General features: G+C 51.2%; 8 protein-coding genes across 8 annotated transcripts; 3 read left to right on the top strand and 5 right to left on the bottom strand.

Moving 5' to 3' along the window:
- Positions 1–535: 535 nt before the first annotated feature.
- On the top strand, positions 536–2248 carry UHO2_05719 (uncharacterized protein; the record flags this gene model as incomplete). The annotated part of the gene is made up of 1 exon (XM_041558618.1): positions 536–2248. One exon carries the CDS (start codon positions 536–538, stop codon positions 2246–2248), a length of 1713 nt encoding a protein of 570 aa, XP_041414552.1.
- Positions 2249–2788: 540 nt separating this feature from the next.
- UHO2_05720 (putative transposase) lies at positions 2789–3403 on the bottom strand (the record flags this gene model as incomplete). Its single annotated transcript, XM_041558619.1, has 1 exon — positions 2789–3403. The coding sequence occupies one exon, from the start codon at positions 3401–3403 to the stop codon at positions 2789–2791; it is 615 nt and encodes a 204-aa protein (XP_041414553.1).
- Positions 3404–5072: 1669 nt separating this feature from the next.
- UHO2_05721 (uncharacterized protein) lies at positions 5073–5720 on the top strand (the record flags this gene model as incomplete). The annotated part of the gene is made up of 2 exons (XM_041558620.1): positions 5073–5397; positions 5485–5720. 2 exons carry the CDS (start codon positions 5073–5075, stop codon positions 5718–5720), a joined length of 561 nt encoding a protein of 186 aa, XP_041414554.1.
- Positions 5721–6405: 685 nt separating this feature from the next.
- UHO2_05722 (uncharacterized protein) lies at positions 6406–8211 on the top strand (the record flags this gene model as incomplete). Its single annotated transcript, XM_041558621.1, has 1 exon — positions 6406–8211. One exon carries the CDS (start codon positions 6406–6408, stop codon positions 8209–8211), a length of 1806 nt encoding a protein of 601 aa, XP_041414555.1.
- Positions 8212–8766: 555 nt separating this feature from the next.
- Positions 8767–12438, bottom strand: UHO2_05723 (uncharacterized protein; the record flags this gene model as incomplete). The annotated part of the gene is made up of 1 exon (XM_041558622.1): positions 8767–12438. One exon carries the CDS (start codon positions 12436–12438, stop codon positions 8767–8769), a length of 3672 nt encoding a protein of 1223 aa, XP_041414556.1.
- A 481-nt stretch (positions 12439–12919) lies between these two features.
- Positions 12920–14965, bottom strand: UHO2_05724 (putative ALD4 - aldehyde dehydrogenase, mitochondrial; the record flags this gene model as incomplete). Its single annotated transcript, XM_041558623.1, has 2 exons — positions 12920–14575; positions 14840–14965. The coding sequence occupies 2 exons, from the start codon at positions 14963–14965 to the stop codon at positions 12920–12922; spliced, it is 1782 nt and encodes a 593-aa protein (XP_041414557.1).
- Positions 14966–15492: 527 nt separating this feature from the next.
- UHO2_05725 (putative endosomal t-SNARE) lies at positions 15493–16428 on the bottom strand (the record flags this gene model as incomplete). The annotated part of the gene is made up of 1 exon (XM_041558624.1): positions 15493–16428. The coding sequence occupies one exon, from the start codon at positions 16426–16428 to the stop codon at positions 15493–15495; it is 936 nt and encodes a 311-aa protein (XP_041414558.1).
- Positions 16429–17274: 846 nt separating this feature from the next.
- On the bottom strand, positions 17275–18462 carry UHO2_05726 (putative actin-like protein ACT2; the record flags this gene model as incomplete). The annotated part of the gene is made up of 1 exon (XM_041558625.1): positions 17275–18462. The coding sequence occupies one exon, from the start codon at positions 18460–18462 to the stop codon at positions 17275–17277; it is 1188 nt and encodes a 395-aa protein (XP_041414559.1).
- Between the last annotated feature and the right edge of the window lie 256 nt (positions 18463–18718).

Consider the following 18718-nt stretch of genomic DNA (forward strand, 5'->3'; position numbering starts at 1 on the left):
AAATGGTCTGATGAGGACGAGAAGGAAGAAAGAAAGGAAGAAAGAACAAGTTGCTGATTGTCCAAAAATGCGAAGAAATTCTTCTGATCGAGTTCCAGTCCCGATTTCAAGCCCGATGATCAAAGCGGAGAGGGGGAAATCGGGAAAAGCGTGCGAAAAGCGTGCGAAAAGCATCCTCTCCGCACGGTAGAAAGAAAGTGATCGACGGACACTTGTCGCCCTTTTAATGCCCTTGAACAACGTGTGAAAATTGTCGAAAAAGGACAAAAAACGGAATGTTAAATTGTCCAACCCGAACGAGCGAGAGGGTTAAAAGTGTTGAAACAAAATCACCTGACACACCTTGATCACGTGCCCGCTTCGCTCATCATTGAAAAATGCACATGAATCCATTCGCACGATAAGAATTTTTTGGTTTTTTGGTTTTTTGTTTTTGGGGTTTTGGCTTTCACGTCACCTCTCACACGATCAGGAGGAGACACAATCAAGAGGAGACACAATCACGAGGAAGGACTTTCTTCTTGCTTCCACCATCATGTCTCGCCCTTCGACACCAAGCAAAGAGTCCGACCCCGTCATGAAGGGAACTCGCCCCAATCGCGGATCCTCGTCATCTGCGGTCAACGGCACAACCACCACCCAGGCCACGGAAGCCTCCTCGGATGAAAAACAAGAAGCGCAACAACTGAAAAGCCAAGGCAACTCGTATTTCTCCTCCAAAGAATACTCTAAAGCCATCGATTCCTTCTCTAGCGCCCACCAACTCGATCCTTCCGATTCCACCTTCCTCACCAACCGAGCCGCCGCCCAGATGAGTCTCAAAATGTACAAGCAGGCGCTTTCCGACTGTCAGCTTGCGAAAGATATCCAGGCGAAACAGTCTCCCGATCGTGTTGCACAGCCCAAGACGCTCATCAGACTTGCTAGGTGTCATCTCTACCTCGGAAACCCTTCCGGGGCCTTGTCCGTGCTTAGCCCTGTTCTAGACTCACCCACCGCGCCCCATGGTTTGGATCAGCCGACCAAGAAGCAAGCCATTCAGCTGCAGAAGCAAGCTACCAGTGTTGCGCACCACTTAGCATCCTTCCAATCGCTCTCTTCGCAAGCCGATTGGTCACTGGCTGGCTTTGCCCTCGACCAGGCCCAACAGCACGCCCGTATTGCCCAAGCTGATGCTCCAGTTGCATGGCGAATCATGCGAGCGACAGTGCACTTGCATAAGAACAATCTCGACCAAGCCAATGGTCTCCTTGCTGATGCTCTTCGAGCTGATCCTTCCAATCCAGAAGCACTCTTGGTTCGTGCTAGGATTCTGCTGGCCAAGGGTGACCTTGCAAAAGCCGTTGCGCATTGTCAAGCTGCACTCCGATCCGATCCGGAAGAGTCGGGTGCGAGGCATCTTTTGAAGAAGTGCAGAAAGTTGCAAGACAACAAGGAGCAAGGTAACTCTGCCTTTAAGCAAGGTGATCATGCTCTCGCAGTGCAAACTTTCACCCAGGCCTTGCGGCTGGCAGAGGAGAATAGCGACAAAGATGGTCCAGCTGCAGGCTTTAAAGCGATTCTCTACTCCAACCGCGCAACTGCCAATTCCAAGAATGGTGATCATCAAGCGGCGATTAAAGATTGCGATGCTGCACTGCAACTTGATTCTGGGTATGTCAAAGCCTTACGTACTCGTGCTAGAGCCTTGCTTGCAACAGAGCAATACGAGGATGCCGTGAGGGATTTCAAGAGGGCCTTGCAAGAAGCAAGTCTAGCCGGAGGAAAGCAGGTTGAGCAACTAAAGTGTGAGTTGAGAAGCGCCGAGATCGATTTCAAGAGGAGTAGGAAGAAGGATTACTACAAAATCTTGAATCTTGCTAAGACGGCAAGCGAGAGCGACATTAAGAAGGCCTATAGGAAGGAAAGTTTGAAACATCATCCTGATAAGGGAGGCGACGAGGAAAAGTTTAAGCTTTGCTCCGAAGCCTATGCCGTACTGTCCGACGAGAATAAGAGGAGAAGGTATGATGCTGGCGCTGATGATTTGGAGCATGATGCCTTTCCAGGGGGAATGGCAGGCATGGGAGGCATGGGAGGCATGGGTGGTATGGGTGGTATGGGTACCTTTGGCGGTCCGGGTGGTGTGGAGATTAATTTGGCTGATCTGTTTGGTGCTGGCGGCGGGATGGGCGGCATGGGTGGTGGGGGTTTCTCAGCAGGACAGAGGAGAGGCGCAAGACCTCCCCCTGGCTTCCACTTCGGTTGAACGACGTCTTCCGCATCAGTATCAGCATCGTTGCAATGTATCCTACACTCGACGCCCACCCACACATATGGCAGCAATCACGATTGTTCACATCCAGCAACTGCGCATGTATAGTGAAATCACATGACCGCTCAGTGATATTCCGACTTCCGCAAACCTCGCTCAGCGTCGCCACCCGTCAACTCCCACCAGCACGCATCATGGCCCGCCACCAACACGCATAGTCGCCCACCAACACCCCTATCTCATTCAATCATGTCATGCAGTCATATGTGGCAGCTTGCCATCACACACAGGTCATAGAAGCATATACAGTACATGCATAAACTGTCCCAAGATTTTACATGTCACCATACATCACTCTAATGCTCAATAGCTATAAGTTGTATTGCCACACTGTCTGATATCATCTGAAAGTGCTGCTTCTTCTCTCCAAGACTGGAATTGATATTGACATTGACTAAAAAAATTGTGCTATGAAGAAGAGCTGAATTTTATTATTATTGTGGGACAGTTTATGGAGCACTCCTCAACAACACCTTAGTACTTCATTTTCCCTCCTTTGGCCTTCAGAACCACCTTGATGCAGTCTGGCATGCTCTCTATTAGTATCCTACATGTCTCTGGAGTGATTGCTGTCCATTCAGCTTTGCATCTCTTGAGCAGTTCAGCCCTGGACTTTGCAATCATACTATACCATGAAAGTTGCATTTTGAGATGGTGCCAGAGGTGTTCAATTGGGTTCAAGTCTGGTGACTGCACTGGCCATTGCATAACCTTAATGCTATTGCTTTCCAACCACATTGTTGTCTTCTTTGACATGTGTTTTGAGTCATTGTCTTGCTGAAACATGATGTTGGTGTATGCATGCTGAAGCTGCAAATCTGAGATTGTTTTCACAAGCTTGTCATTCAAGATATCAATGTATTGGTCTGAATTCATTGATCCCAGCACCAAGCATATACCTCTGACCCTTTCCCATGTCATACAGCCCCAGATCATGATGGAGCCACTGCCAAACTTGACTGTTGGCCTGACAAGCTTGCTGTTGAAGCTGGCATTCTTAATCCAACAGAACTGCTTCCCATCTGGTCCAAAGAAGTTGATCTTCATCTCATTGGACCATACCACCTTCTTCCAATCCTCAACAGTCATGTCCTTGTGCTCATTCACAAATTTGAGATGCACTTTGTAATGCCTCTTGAGTAGCTTTGGTTTATTCACTAACCTTCATGCTTTGTAACAACAGTAATGAAGTGCTTTTCTTACTGTCATTGGGCATGCTTTGATGTGAAATGTCTCCTGCAGTGCATGAAATGCTTTCCTGACCATGGATGTTGAATTGAGCTCAAAATAGTGGTCCAGGAAGCAAACATGACAAGGCTGGAGTTTTCTCGGCTGGCCCCCCTTTGACTTTGGAGCATCAGCAGAGGCACTTTTGCTTATGCAAGACACTGTAGACTTGCTCAGACTGAGTTTCTCAGCAACTGAACAGGTAGATTCTCCATTTTGGAGGTGAAAGATTGCTGATTGGTGTTTCTCTGGGGTGGTTTTCATCATGATGGTATAGATATGATGGTGTCAGACTGGAAGTGCTGCCAGATTGCTCACAGTCATCTGATTGAGCTGAAACTTTCCACATCACTACTTTCAATGTGTATGAAGGTGCCCACCAAGTTACATTGCAAGTTTCATTGTAGTCAAAAGCCCACAAGGTCAGGAATGGAGTGGTGTCACTATTTGGGAGCATGCTCCATAAACTGTCCCACAATAAAAAAAAATATTTTGGCTCTTCTTCATAGCACAATTTTTTTAGTCAATGTCAATATCAATTCCACAGTCTTGGAGAGAAGAAGCAGGGCTTTCAGACAATATCAGACAGTGTGGCAATACAACTTATAGCTATTGAGCATTAGAGTGATGTATGGTGACATGTAAAATTATGGGACAGTTTATGTGCATGCTGTATACTCTGACATTGCTGTATCTAGTTCTCACTCAATAGCTAACGATTTCGCTGCTTGCTTGACCGCACTGATTGTGCTTTCCTCAATATGTTCACATCCAGCAACTGCGCATGTATCGCTTCGCACCCATACATGCCTGGCGAGGCCAGAAGGTGAGCCATGTCAGAAACTGGCTTCGATTCGGTTGGTCAGCGGGAATGTCGTGCTGTGGTTGAGAATGATGGGAAATGCGCCGCAGGTGGAGTCTTCGTTGATGAGGTCGACCCACTTCTTCAATCGATGTCGCGTTGCGAGCCTAGATACAGCTTCAAGTCGACAGTGCCACTGTAACGGTGGGAAATGCGCCACTAGTGGAGTCTTCGTTGGTGAGGTAGACCCACTTCTTCAATCGATGTCGCGTTGCGAGCCTAGATACAGCTTCAAGTCGACAGTGCCACTGTAACGGTGGGAAATGCGCCACTAGTGGAGTCTTCGTTGGTGAGGTAGACCCACTTCTTCAATCGATGTCGCGTTGCGAGCCTAGATACAGCTTCAAGTCGACAGTCCAACTGTGAACCTTTAGCCACCTTTCACCTGATCCACCAGTCGACTGAATCTCTACTGTATCAAATTGATGCAACGAGGTGTGGCGACTGTTTCACAGCACCACCAATGGCAACCCACCTGACTTCATCGCGATCCGAGGGTCAAAGAGGTGCACGCATCAAGCTTCAGGCTCGGCAGGCAAGTGTGCAAGCCCCACACATGTTTGCGAACAAGAGCTGAGCGCTGGGCCCTCAAATACAGTTCTCCCAACCAAGACTTGTTTCCAAAGTTTTCCCTCACTTCCTTCAAGATCCAGACAAGCTTCGAGCAAGATGACTCGAGCTTCTACTTGCGCTGCCAACTTTGGCCTCCTTCTGATAGCTTTGGTTCTGTTGCTTGACTCTGTTGTGGGCAAGCTCATCCCTAAGCATGTCAAGCACCTTGTCTTCGCTCGCGAAGCCAGCATTGATCAATGTTTCCTTACCAAGCTTGATGTTAATGAAAAGGGGTACAAGGACCTCTGCGAAGGAGACAAAAATCCCACTCATCCTTGCTTCACTCACTGGTACGGAAATCTTCACGACGTGGATGCTCGCCCCTTCCTTGAACCATTCGACATCACCCAGAACCTCATGATCAAGGACGACAAAAGGACGGGTAAGTTGTTTCACCTTCAGCCGTAAAATTAAGAGCAGATGCTGACCACAACAACCCCTGCAGATTTCACAATGAAAAATATTAAAGATTCCTTCGTGATAAGGTATCCCAACCTCGGTGGAGTTTACTTCGTCTGCTCGAACATCGATCCTGAAACCGGATGCAAGGACATCACTCTCAAGAGGGGTGACAACACTGCCTGGAGGATCTGGATCTCGGACGAGAAAGACAACAACAGGGACCTCGATACTTTCGCGAAAGAGACTACGACCGGAAGATTCTGCACCAAGTGGATCCACATTCACATCAAGAAAGATGGCTAGGTCATTCCAGCTTGATTCCGATGTACCTCTTTCCAAGCGAATATATCCATTCTCCTCAATCAATCTTATTGTTGTTGTTATTGTTGTTGGAGCGAATAGCGTTCTTCGCTTGTCACTTGCGACACGGACTTCGAAGGTAGGACGCGGTTTTATTACGTGCGGCGACGATGGACTGTATGTAGTGACAGTGGATAGATGTGGTACTAATAAAAGAATGAGTTAAGCCTTGTGTGTTTTGTGCGCCTACCTTGTGGACTGTTGAGGGATGTACAAGTGAAGAGCAGCGAAACGATTAGGAATGACAAGCATATATGTATCTCCCGATAGCTGGTGTGTGCGTGTGTGGAATAAAGTGCTACACAGGATTGCATGCTATCACAATAGAAGCAGGAGGGTGTTGACGTGGATCTGAGCAACGGTGTTGGGTGACGATGAGTAACGACGGTGAGCGTTGGACAGAGATTTTTTCCTTTCCCGCAATGGCGTTAGAATTCCTAGATCTCACACTCGAGTGAAAATTGAGATGCGCGAACTCGCACAAAAAGAACTCGTACGAAAAGAACTCGTACGAAAAGAACTCGCTTTCTTTTTGGCGGTCGGATCCATCTTTACTTGACCTCGCTCATCTCGCTTTCGTTTCTTCTCCACCAACACTCATCTCTCCCCCTCCAGCACGAGCACAACAATGTCAGTCAGCGGTACAGGTCTTGACGATGAGCTTCTCGCCCTAGCTGGCGGCTCAGCAGGCACCATCGATCTCTCTGATTCCTCTTCCGATGAGAAAGCTCGTACAGGTTCAAAACGCGAATCCAAACCCAGCACTACCACTTCTCTCGCCAAAAAGCGTCGTATGGACCTTCTGGACGAGTCCAGTTCCGACGCCGACGCACCGGGCTCTGCAGACCAAGATGATGCGTCGGACGAAGATGGGAATGCGCGCAGGGGGGATCCGTATCCGTATCAGGGAATCTATAAGAGCGCAAGGGATATGGAAGAATTGATGTCGATGAACGAGTTAGAGCGTGAAGATATTCTGGCGAGGAGAAGAGATGAGATTCAAGCAAGGAGGCAGAAGTTTGAATTGCAGGCACTGTTTAAGGCGCAAAAAGCTGCGGCGGGGGCGACGAAGAAGAAGCGCGTAGTTAGAGGAGGTAAAGGTGGAAGGGGTAGAGGAGGCAGTGATGAGAGTGAGGAGAGCGAAGAGGAGCAGGAGCAAGAAGAGGAAGATGGTAGTGATTATGATCTATACGGTGGTGCGGCTAGTGCAGCGAAGAGTAGGAAGAAGAAGTTGCCTGGACAGACGGATGCGAAAAGTGCAAAGTTGAGCGAGTTGAGGAAGAAGAGGAAGGAAAAGGTAGCTGGAGTTTCGAGTAGGAAGGTGGAAAGCGATGATGATGCGCGAGGTAGTCCAGTGAAGGGGAGAGGTAGGAGAGGCTATGCGTCCGACTCGGCTTCTGATGTTTCTTACTCTTCTTACTCGGACGATGACGAGCCGTCTTACTCCCGAGGTGGGAAACGTACAACTGCTACCACCAGTGCCGGTGCTGGAGCAGGCGACTCATCAGACCCACCATCCGTCGCTGACCTCAACGCAGCCCGAATCACTCGCGAACTCGTCGAATCCCGTCTCTACGCCCCAAGATGGCGCGAAACTCTCATTGGCTCTTTCTTCCGTTTCTCCTGGGGCACTCGCTCCGTCCCTGCTTCCACTACCAACCCCCGTGGAGGTAGCGAAACAATTTACCGCATCCACCAAGTAGCCGATGTCATCGAGAATCCGGGCAAGTTCTACAATCTGTCCGAAGATCGTTCCGGTCGATGGTGTAACGTCTTCCTCGTCTTCGAGCACGACAATATCGAGCGCAAAGCCAAACTCAATCTCCTCTCCCGAGGTGACTTTACAGAGAGCGAGAGGGATCGATGGATGGCGTGGCTCAAAAGCTCCGAACAGCGGGTTCCGAAGAAGGGTAGTGTAATGCGGAAGGCGGATGAGTTGGAGAAGTTCTTCACCTCTCCACTGACCGAGGCGGATATCAAGAAGATGTTGGATCACAAGAAGAGGATTCGTTCTGAAGCGGCCAGCGTGATGGGGAAGAGTGCACTCGGTGATGCGCGAGTAGATTCTCCTCGTGGCGTTGCTACTCCTGGTAACGCCACTCCTACGGATAATGGAAACGGTGTGGCGCAAGTGCAGAGTCTGGAAGCGCGCCTAGCAGCGGTCAATGAAAGGAATAGGGCGTTGGATAGGAGTAAGATGTCGGATGTTGAACGTAAAGCTAGATCGAGTAAAGTTGCTGCACTGCAGGCTGCCAAACAGCAACAGCAAGCGCAGCAGCAGGGCCAGGCGGAGAAGAAGCAAGCAGAGCGAGGCAACGGGGATGGGCAGGGTGGAGTGGAATTGACAAATGCAAAACCCGATTTAATGGGGAATGGGTTTGTGGCCGTTAAGAACTTTGCTACTACTGTTGAGGTCGATTTGGGTGACTTCTAGTTTGATGTCGCCGGTGATCATGGAATAGATTTGTTTTGTTTCAGACCGGGTGAGTATTTGTGATGTGTGAGAGGAAGCAGGGTTGAATGTCTTCGTGTATGCAGCCATGTTAGCGAATGTTTGGTAGGAGAAAGTTGATCTTGTTAATTCCCGATGGTGTTAGCAGAGCCGTCTGCGGTGATCCAAACAGTCCGAGCAGCGAGAGTTGGTGCCGACGATGATGACCATGGTAATGGCAGACGGAAGGAAGACTTCGCCGACAACTTTGGCGTGATTCACAAGGAAGTGGTGTGTGCATCGCCATACGTTGAATTCGTCTGGAATCACATCTCTCCCTCTTCTCCTCCTCTCGCCCTCGCTTTCTGGGCGCGGGTCTCTCTCGAAATCTCGATTGGTAGGAATGAAGTGCTGTGTTTGCGTACATATCCTCAAAAAGCATCTCACCCTGCACCGCGGTAGATCGCGAATACCTAACACCTCTCCCCAACCGCACATCATTCGCACAGTACAAGCACTGACATACCCTCTGCACCTTGTATCAAAAGAGATTCCATACTAGTTAGGCCTGCGTCTGAACCATAAAACATACGGACTGTTGGTATGCAACTGTCTACCGTCGCCCTTGAGGATCCTACTATCGTCGCAATACCACCATTCTTTATTGCACCGTACGGTTGCTGTGTAGTGGCCTGTATTGAGGCTTCCAAAGTGATGAGTTGCTGCGTAGAGATCATAAAGGTAAGGTGGTTTTTGACTTTGACTGACCAGGGCACCTGCACCTGCACTACCTGGTGGGAGAGGTGGGGGCATGTAGTTGGTCAAATCCAGCGAGGTGTTGGTTGGGAAAGTAACGGTAGTGTCGATCTTATCCGTGAAGGGACCCTTGAAGCTGAACCTCTTGAGATGAATGAGAAGGATGTGGGGGAGTCGAGAGATGGATAATCGCTTGGTTGCTTTTCTTGGCTTTTTGCATCGTGGACAATTCCACATATCCGCCTTATCCAGAACTTCTTCTCGAACGAAAGCGTCGAGACATTGCTGCAGTGTAACCTTGTTCGCTCCCCGACCATGTGGGACAGGCAGGGAGAGGTATGTATAAGCCTCGTAGGTCGTCGACGTTTTGCCACAGGTGAGACAGGTAAGTTTGTTTCGGAACTGACCTTGGAAGCAATCCACCACCAAACTGTCATTTCGCATACGATAGATCGACCATTCCTTGAGACTTGCAATCTGTTGCGGCAACGTCTCTAACTCATTCTCCCTCTCCGGTGTCATCTCGATCGCAGCTGGTCGAGTTACTACGTAGTTCAAATCCTCGTGGAGACCATCCAACAAGATAGCAAGGAACTCTTGCGAATCGTGTTGGTCGTATCCTCGGAAAGAGGGTGCGAATTTCGCCATGGCTTCCCTGAACGTGACCGGCGAGATGAATGCGTACTTTTCTCCCCACATGACGTGGATGAGGCCGGCGAGTGTGTTAGCCAGCTGTCCTTGAGTACCCAAAGGGTTGGTACGGTTGATCGCTTGCTTGTATGATCCATCCAGCAAAAATCTAGCCAGTGGGATAGTGGCAGAGAGACACTGCAAGGTGGAATTCATGTAGCACGAGTTGCCGAGGTTCTTAAGACCCGTGAGACCGAACTTGCTCTCGTCTACACTGCGGCCGTTGGTGGGACTGGTGTAGATGCGAGAGGATTGGGTGCTGAGATGGCCTGCATAGCCAGGAGCCATGACTTGCTTTTTCGAGGGATCATTGCCACCTGCGGATCCAGTGCCGGGGATCATGGGACCTCCAGCGGCCGACTGAGAACGATTGTGGGCGGCAGCGGCGTTGGTTGTTGCTGCAGATGGAGTGGCGGTGGAGGCTGCCATGGGTGGAGGCTGAGGTGTGGGCATACCGTACGGTGACATTGCACCTGTTGCTGAGCTTGGCTTGAGTTGAGGATAGTCGAAAGTGCTGGAGGAGTTGGAGCGGGAAGGAGGTCGGTGTGCTGCTGCAGGTGGGAAGGAGGGAGCACCAGATGCAAGTGCATTCGAACCTTGATAGGCACGAGCTGGCAACGATGGAGCTGCGAACGGCGAGCTCGTCCCATTCGTCGTCGCTCTGCTGGGGTAGATTCCTCCGGGTTGCATTCCTCCTGTCCTTGCGGGCGATCCTGGAGCAGAAGAGGGTGGGAAACCATCGGCAAACACCTGCTGCTGTCTTCTTGCACGCTTCAACTCCTGTTCCCTCGCCATCCCTGCGTTTTCTGCGGTAGGGAAGCTTGTGCCTGGCTCATAGGAGATGCTACTCCTATGCGGATGCCCGTTGGCATTCCCATCCACTGCTCCTGCACTTCGCAAAATCAACTTCTTGTCTAGCTCCTGCGTCCAACTCTGGAATCCACCGACGAGTAAGACGGGCTGATGTGCCAACGTCTTTGTAAACTCGTTCTCGTAGATCGCCTTGACCAAGATATCCATCCTCGCCTGCGCTGCTGGATCTTGCGGCACCTTATCCTCCGGTACACTGCCCCTGAGCGATCGAAGGTTGTGATCATATAACACAACCAAATCGAATCGGTTGCGAGATGCAAAGGCCAACCGCTCCTCTGGAGGCGAGAGAAGGAGCTTATCCTCGATATCGCCCGAAGTCATACCCTCTCGCAGCGTAATAGGCTCGATACAGACTGTCTTGCCGCCAAGAATGCGCCCATCTTCAAACTCGGCTCGACTGCGGACGTCGAGCAAAAGCACATCGAGACCGACCTTCTTGCCAATCTTGGGCTTGCCATCTGCATCCGTGAAGTTTTGGAAACCGGGATGGAGAAAGTTGAAGAGTTCTTCGACCGAGATGTGGTTCTTGATGGGTAGTGTGGGTTTGGCGCCGACGATGAGTGAGCGTGGTTCGGCTGCTGATCCGCCTGGTGCTATTTGCTGCTGGTGCTGTCCTTGTTGCTGCAAGGTGGGGACGGCTGAACTGCTGGAATAGTGCGAGTTGAATTGCTGTAGACTGAATCGACGAGGATCTTGGTTGGGCAAGCCATCGATCTGCCTTTGCTGCTGGCCACCTACTCGCTCCAATGGTTGTGGAACATGGCGTGCTAGTGCAAACTCGCGCGCTACATCCTGCTCGCTCGAACTTGGTGGTGCTGGTAATGGTCGTGAGACTTTGCCAACCGGATGGGATGGTGGTGAAGGGAAGCCATCTGGCGTGTTGGACGAGCCGGCTTCAAGCTGATCGATGGTCGGGTACGCGGAGTTGAACTCGGAAGCGGAAGGTACAGCTGGAAAGTGAGGTTGGCCTCCTGCTGCTGATGATGATGATGGTGATGGTGCGTCCGGCAAGGTGTTGCTGAAGTTGTGCATGTCGAATGTGCCATTAGAGGAAGCGGAAGGAGGATCTTGTGCAAGTGCTTCAAGGTGAGATGCGAGATGGGCGCTCCTCGGTAAGCCAGGAGTAGAAGAGGCACTATCAGATCGACCGGGGTTGCGGAGCTCGGCAGGATGGCTGGCTGCAGTATTGCGAAGCGCTTGAAGACGATCGGCAAGGGAGCAGCTTGTTGCGTGCTGATCAATGAGGGGAGAAGGGTGAGTAGGATGTGCAGCATGATGCTCATCCGAATCGTGCCAAGAGCCAGAGCGATGGATAGCAGCCATGGCCATAGGGGCACCTGTATGTGAGGAGAGTGGATGCGATGATGGCGCTTGAGCACGAAGAGCGGAATCGCCTGGCGGTTGAGCTTGTCGTTGGCGCATTGCATTCTGAGCTTGCTCGACTGCGGCTTGTGCTGCTGCTTTTGCATTACGCTCTTCTCGAATGGCCAGCTGAGTCTCTAATCGCTTGGTACGCTCTATGAAAGCAGGAGCTTGCTTCATCAGCTCGTTGTACGCCTGATAGACAGAGTCGCGCGACTTTTGGATCTTGGGCCAGTCATCATGCTTCGAGATGAAGGCAGTGACGTTGGCGGCTTTGAGATAGTTGACGAAAGCGACTTCGATCTGGCTCTGTGCATCTGCGGCTCTTGCCTTATCGAGCAAGGCATTGGCAGCACCGATGTAGGTCTTGACGCTGAAGCTAGAGTCGAGCTTGGGCTGAGCTTGCTTGCGGAGATTGAGCGGATGGTTTGCGGAAAGAAAAGCGGAGGAGGAAGAGGTTGAAGGAGACATGGCAGCAGCAGCCTTGGCTTTGGAGCCTGGCGAACATGGTGGACCAGCGATGTCGGAACCATTGACGGGGGTGGGCATGATGTCGCAGGATGCTAGCAAGCAGTGGCTAGATGCAGTATCACTATCAGTCGTGCAAGCCGAGATGGTGGCGATCAGATAGGATGCAAGAGCGGAATCAAAACAGAAAGCTGTGCTTGTGCGAGTGTGGGGGTTGATGAATTTAAACAATGTTAGATTTGTGGGTGTGGGGTCGATTGGATTGGAATTAAATGCTGGAGATAACGATTCAGCAGAGCACAATCTGATCGGAGATCGGGCGGGCCCACACGTTGAAGATCGAGGAGCGCGACTGTGTGGCACCCGATCTCTTGTCAGATCGGTTCTACCAAATCTCCGATTCGATTCGATTCGATTGACCCATCCCGATCTCTTCACCATTCATTGCTTACGTCAACTTTCATCATCCTATTGGATCGACGTCTTTGTCATCATCTACCCCACATTGAGAATCAAGACAATCCAAGAAAGCTATCGAGAGGCAGAGAGGCAGAGTGTAAACTTAGAGCTTAGCCTTGATCGCAGCAAGAGGCTGCAACTCTTTCCCCTTGCCCTTGAACCAACCAGACTTGGCTGGCTTGGTCTGAACCCACTCGTGCCTCGTCTCGATATACTCATGCAAACCCTTACTACCCAGCTCTCTTCCATTGCCACTCGTACCAAATCCACCCCACTCGGCAGCAGGCGTGTAGGATGCATAGCTATTCACCCACACGGTTCCATGACGTAAGCGCTTGGCTACCCTCCTCGCTCTCTGCAGGTTGCCAGACTGCACTCCACCGGCCAATCCATACTTGGTATCGTTGGCGAGGAAAATCGCATGCTCCTCATCTCCATCCTTGAACCTCTCCACGGTTAAGATCGGTCCGAAAGTCTCTTCTTGCACAATCCGCATGTCGCGATTGCAATCGTCAAAGACAGTTGGGCAGAAGAAGAAACCTTTTGCCAACTCAGGGTGTTGCTTGGGATCGGGTCGAGATCCTCCAACCACAAGTTTGGCTCCTTCTTCGAGAGCCAACTTGACGAATGCTTCCACTTTGCATAGGTGTCCAGCAGAGACGAGAGGTCCGGTTTCGGAAGCAGGATCCATTCCATTTCCCATATGAATACGTTTGGCACGCTCCACCACGCCAGCGACGAGCTTGTCGGCGATCGATTCTTCGACGATCAACCTTGCTCCTGAAGAGCACACTTGTCCTGAATGCAGGAAAACAGCCGTGACCACCGTGTCGATGGCCCATTCCAGATCGCAGTCGGCGAAAACAATGTTGGGGTTCTTACCGCCTAGCTCGACTGTACAGCGTTTCACTGTGCCCGCACAGGAGGAAATGATTCGGCGGCCTGTGTCGAGACCACCGGTAAACGAGACCAAGTCGACATCCGGGTGTTCTGTCAACCTCGGACCGACGGATGCTCCAGCGGCAGTCAACAACTGTACCGACCGCTTTGGCGCACCTGCCTCGATCAACAGTTTGACCAAGTGGATCGTTGACAAAGGCGTCACCTCCGAAGGCTTGATAATCACCGCATTGCCCGTCGCCAAGGCAGGGGCAAGCTTCCAGCAGATCTGCAACAATGGATAGTTCCACGGTGCAATGAGCACACAGACACCCACAGGGACCTGCCAAGTGGTGCTCTCGACCGAATCAGGGATCACATCCGAGACGATCTTCTTGGGTTCATCCAGCTTCTTGGCTTCCTCAGCGTAGAAGCGAAAGACGTTGGTCACGTCGTCTACGTCCACTTTGCTCTCTTCCAGAGTCTTGCCCGTGTCTTTGGTCTCAATCTCGGCTAGCATCTCTTTGTCTCGCTGCAAAAGCTCGGCTAGTTTCGAGAGGAGCGGCGTGCGAGATGTGCATGTTTGATGAGGCCAGGAGGATGTACGGAAGAAGTGGACGGCAGAGTTGATGGCTGCGAGCGCATCCTCAGCGCCTGCCTCGTCGATGGTGGTGATCGTGGAGGCGTCGTACGGGTTGATGATGGAACGTGTGTGACCAGCTTTTGCGTGTGTCCACTTGCCGTCGATGTAGAGAGTTGGCTCAGCAGCCGGGGTTTTCGAGGTGGAAGCCATGCTGCTTAGTTGCGATGCGGTGGCAGCTGGGTCAAGGATGGTGCCTGAGGATAAGAGGCCTCTCTGAGTGCCTGACGGTAGCTGAGTCTACAGATGGATGCAAAGAGTCAGCTTGCAGTTCAAATTCGACTTTTGAGAGGCTTTTGACCAAGCAAGCAAGCCTAGCACTCGAAGCAGCGAGATCAGAGTCTGGTTAATCTTTAACTCCGCACAATGCAAGGCTGATGACCTTCTCGGTGTTGGATTGTTCACATGATTTAAGAAAGTTGCTCATCATTCGAAAAGCGCTGCTTCGAGGTCCGCGCTGATGCCACCGCCTCGTCATCCTCGTCATCCTTGTCGCACACTTACCTCGAAAGTCGTCGATCTTCTCGAGTGGATACTGGAGGCAGTTGCTGCCGACAAGTATCGTGGGAAAGAGATGTTTGGTAGAGCTCTTGTGAGGCTTCTTGCGATGTTGGCGGAAGAAGCCAACATGGATCCTCGAAGATGAGGAGGAGAGAGAGAGAGAGAGGTGGTGGTAGCACAAGAAAGCGTGCGATTGTGTTTTTCTGACCTTTTCAGCCGCGGTCCAACTCTGCATTTCGAATAAGCCGGCCGGGATTGAATTTCGCAGCGTCTTTCGTTTGTTAGGCCGACAGAAAGTTGAGTCTGGTGCAAATCTCGGCGAACAGTTCGGCTTTCGGTAATCAATTCTTCGCCCTCGCTTGTATAACCACGTCGGTCTGGGGTGTCAGCATGAGTATATAACCGGTCTCTGGTATCGGTGTGTAGTATCTACGATGGATGTATCTACGATGGATGTATCATTCAGTCAACAACATCTATTGGTCAGCCGGTATCATCCAAACTTGCACGCAGCAAGCTCTTCTTCCGAATCTTCCTCCTCGTCCCTCGTCCTCGTCCACCTCCTACAACGATGCCCCCGAAACGAGTCCTAGTATCCTACCGAGTCGACATAGCTTATTCCTGTTTTCAAGATGGAAAATGCAATGTAGTACGGATTAGAACTTGTTCCCAAACCCAACCTTGCTCTTTGCTTTTCCTGCATCAAAGCTATCCATCTTCTGATCCGCTTTGCTTAGCTTTGCCTGTGTAATTTCCACCTCTGAATCGAGCTGGCCGAGCAATTCGGTCTGTTCGCCCAACTCCTGGTTGATGGCTTCACCCATCTGTCGTTGTCTGCGTAGGATAGCGGTGAGATTGTTGAGCTGTTGATCTTGTTGGTCCATTGCATCGTTTTGAGATTGGAAGAGTTGGGCCTTGTTGAGGGGTCGGGTGGTGTCTGTTTCTTCTGCTGGTGGACGAGGTTGATTCGAAGCTGCAGCTGAACCGAGGACGCGGGTGCCTGGTGGGAGAGTGCCTGGCATGGATGTTGTGTTGTGTGTTGCTGTACGAGGTGCACGTGGTGAAGCAGCCGCAGCACCAGCAGAGGGAAAGGAAGAGGAAGAGAAAGAGGATGCTGATGGGGTAGTGACCATCTTGATCGACATGGGCCACTCGATGAATGTCTTGAACGCTTCACTTTCTCTCCAGCTAGGATCTTGGTGCATGACGATCGCTTTGAGATATGTCTCGAGTGCCGCCATACGATGCTTGAGCCACATTTGTTCGTCAAAGTCATTGTTGCCTTGGTCGCCGGATGCAAAGGAGAGAAAGCCGGAAAAGGTCTTTTTCCATCCTCTTGCACGTTCTCTGGGTGGAAGTGGTTTAGGAGCTCGTTTACCCGCTCCGCTTGGTTCACCTGTGCCAGCGGAAGAGGCGGGTGAAGCAGCAAGGTTTTTATCCAGTCGAACGAATTCGGAGTAGCGTCGATAGACTGTCCATGATGGAACGGGGAGTTGCACTACGACGGCGTAGACGGTGTAGGTGGAAGCGGCGCTGGAGCGAGTTTCGTAGCGTGGTATTGAGACTCCTTGGAGGGGTTGTGCTTGCGCCATGGTTGCGCTTAGTTGTGTGCAGGTGTCGGGATGGCAGCCCTAAAGCAGAGTTCTTTGCCAGGCTTGAGGTTTGACTCTTGAGAAGGGCGTGTGTTGTGAAGCCTGCGATGATGGTGGAAGAAAGCAAAAAGCTTCGAGACAGAAGAGTCTGCTGAAAGTAGCAATCCAATATGATGACGTAAGCTGACATCAGACGATACGGGAGGGATCGGGCGAAGCCGATCTGATAGAGGAGAAAGAGATCGGACAGAGCCGATCCCACTAGAGATCGGGTACAACCTAGTCCCGCTCCTTGTCAGACTTTGTCATTAAGTAGGATACACCCACATTCGGCATGTGCCACACAGATGTATATATATCGAGCTGATGGTTCTAGGCTCTCACCATGTTTGATTAGTCAATTGAGTATATGTGTTTCTGTCCTAAACAGCAGTGACATCCTGCTGCGACTCTCACCGATCGTTGATCATCGGGACCCGTTCTCCTCACCTTTTTTTTTTTTTTTTTTTTTTTTTTTTTTTTTTTTTTTTTTTTAATTAGAGTCCGGTGTGCAGCGAGCGGATGGAGGCATTTTACTTGAGGCGCGTTTGCGTAACGCCGGGAGAAATCGCGCTTCTGTAGCAGCTCAATTCGGCACCTTTTCCGGCAAAGGCAACATCGAAGGCTAGCAACAACTGGCCTCATGTCCAATGTAGGCCTCACACTACCATCCTCTGCTTGACACGAACGGCCAACAGGTCTGATCAAATTCACTTTCAATGTATTGCGAGGGATCGAGGGATCGAGGGATCGAGTGAGGTGCAGAGCTCGAGAGGAGAGGTGGAGCTGGCTGGTTTGTAATGCAATCTAAGAGTGACGCCCCAATCGATCAAGACAGGCCTTACCTTGCTCGTACCATTCTGCACGCGAGATCCAGAAGCTCTCCCTGTTCTTCATGATATCAGCCAGCACGGCACCACCAAGGAAAACCATGTGCTTTCTCCTAGGAGGATCCTCGATTCGGATCTTGAAGTTCTTCAACCTGGATCCATCACCGTCGAGTACACGGGTGAGGTAGAGCTGCTTCATCTCCTTCTCCAATCGACTTGGCAAACCGGGATACATGGACGAACCGCCAGAAAGGACAATGTGCTTGTAGAGTTCGGAACGTGTATCTACAGCTGCAGACTGGATGGTGTTGAAAAGCAACTCGGCAACGCCGGCCTGTTCGACATCGACCAGGTGAGGCTGGAACATGCATTCGGGAGCTTGGAAACGTTCGGAACCGACCTTGATGAGACGTCCGTCTGGAAGTGTGTAGGTTTCGACGAGCGTCGTGGTTTGCTCGGCGAGCTTCTTGTCAAGGTCGAGATCGTAACTGACGTAACAGAGCTTCTCTTTGATCTGTCGAACGGTGTCAAAGTCGGCAGTACGGTTGAAAGCGTAGCCGCGCATGAGGAGGAGCTTGATGAGGTAACGTGTCACATCCCGACCCGCGACATCGAGACGCTTGGTAAGATGGGGCAATGCAAAGCCTTCAAAGACTGGCACCACGTGCGTAACACCATCGCCCGAGTCAACGACGACACCAGTCTGCAAACCTTGAGCGTAAAGCGTCAATACGGCCTGGATGGCAACATAGACACCGTCGAAACCGTACTCTTCGAACATGATCTGACACATCTCCTCGCGGTTCTTTTTGGGGTTCATGGGTGGTTCGGTAAGCAAGATCTTGCGTCCTTGTGGGTCGATGCGGAGCTTCTCGTCGAAAGTATAGTTCCAAACGTGTCGCATGTCGCCAAAGTCCTTGACAATACCGTGTTCCATGGGCTGGTTGATCTGGAGGTAATTGCGCAGCTCTTCTGCTTCGGTGCCGACCATGATGTCCTTGATCTGGGTGCCGGTATTGCTTGAGATGGCATCACGCTCTTCCGTTCGAAGGATGGGACGGCCGACGATGGATGGAAAGACATGCTCGGGGAAGTTGGAGCCAGCATAGCCCACCTTTACGAAGCCGGTACCATTATCGACGACGAGGGGGCGTTGATCCGCCATTGTTGCTGAGCAGAGCTATATTACGCTCTTGTACTGAGCGCAAGTAGAGAGGAGTTCGTGATCCGCCTGCCCTCTAGGAAAGCGTGGGTGGCGAATGATATCTGCTGGACTCGCGGTGAGGGCGAAATCTAGTGCGGCGGTGGGGTTGCAATCGGATGAAGCGAAAAGGATGAATGAGATGTCGGATACGCCGACCGACGATAGATGCGAGTGCCAAGACGAACGGCAATCACTCCGAGTGCGAAACAGCACAGCA

This window comes from Ustilago hordei (genome assembly GCF_900519145.1).
Source record: "Ustilago hordei strain Uho2 genome assembly, contig: UHO2_contig_15, whole genome shotgun sequence".
Taxonomy (NCBI): domain Eukaryota; kingdom Fungi; phylum Basidiomycota; class Ustilaginomycetes; order Ustilaginales; family Ustilaginaceae; genus Ustilago; species Ustilago hordei.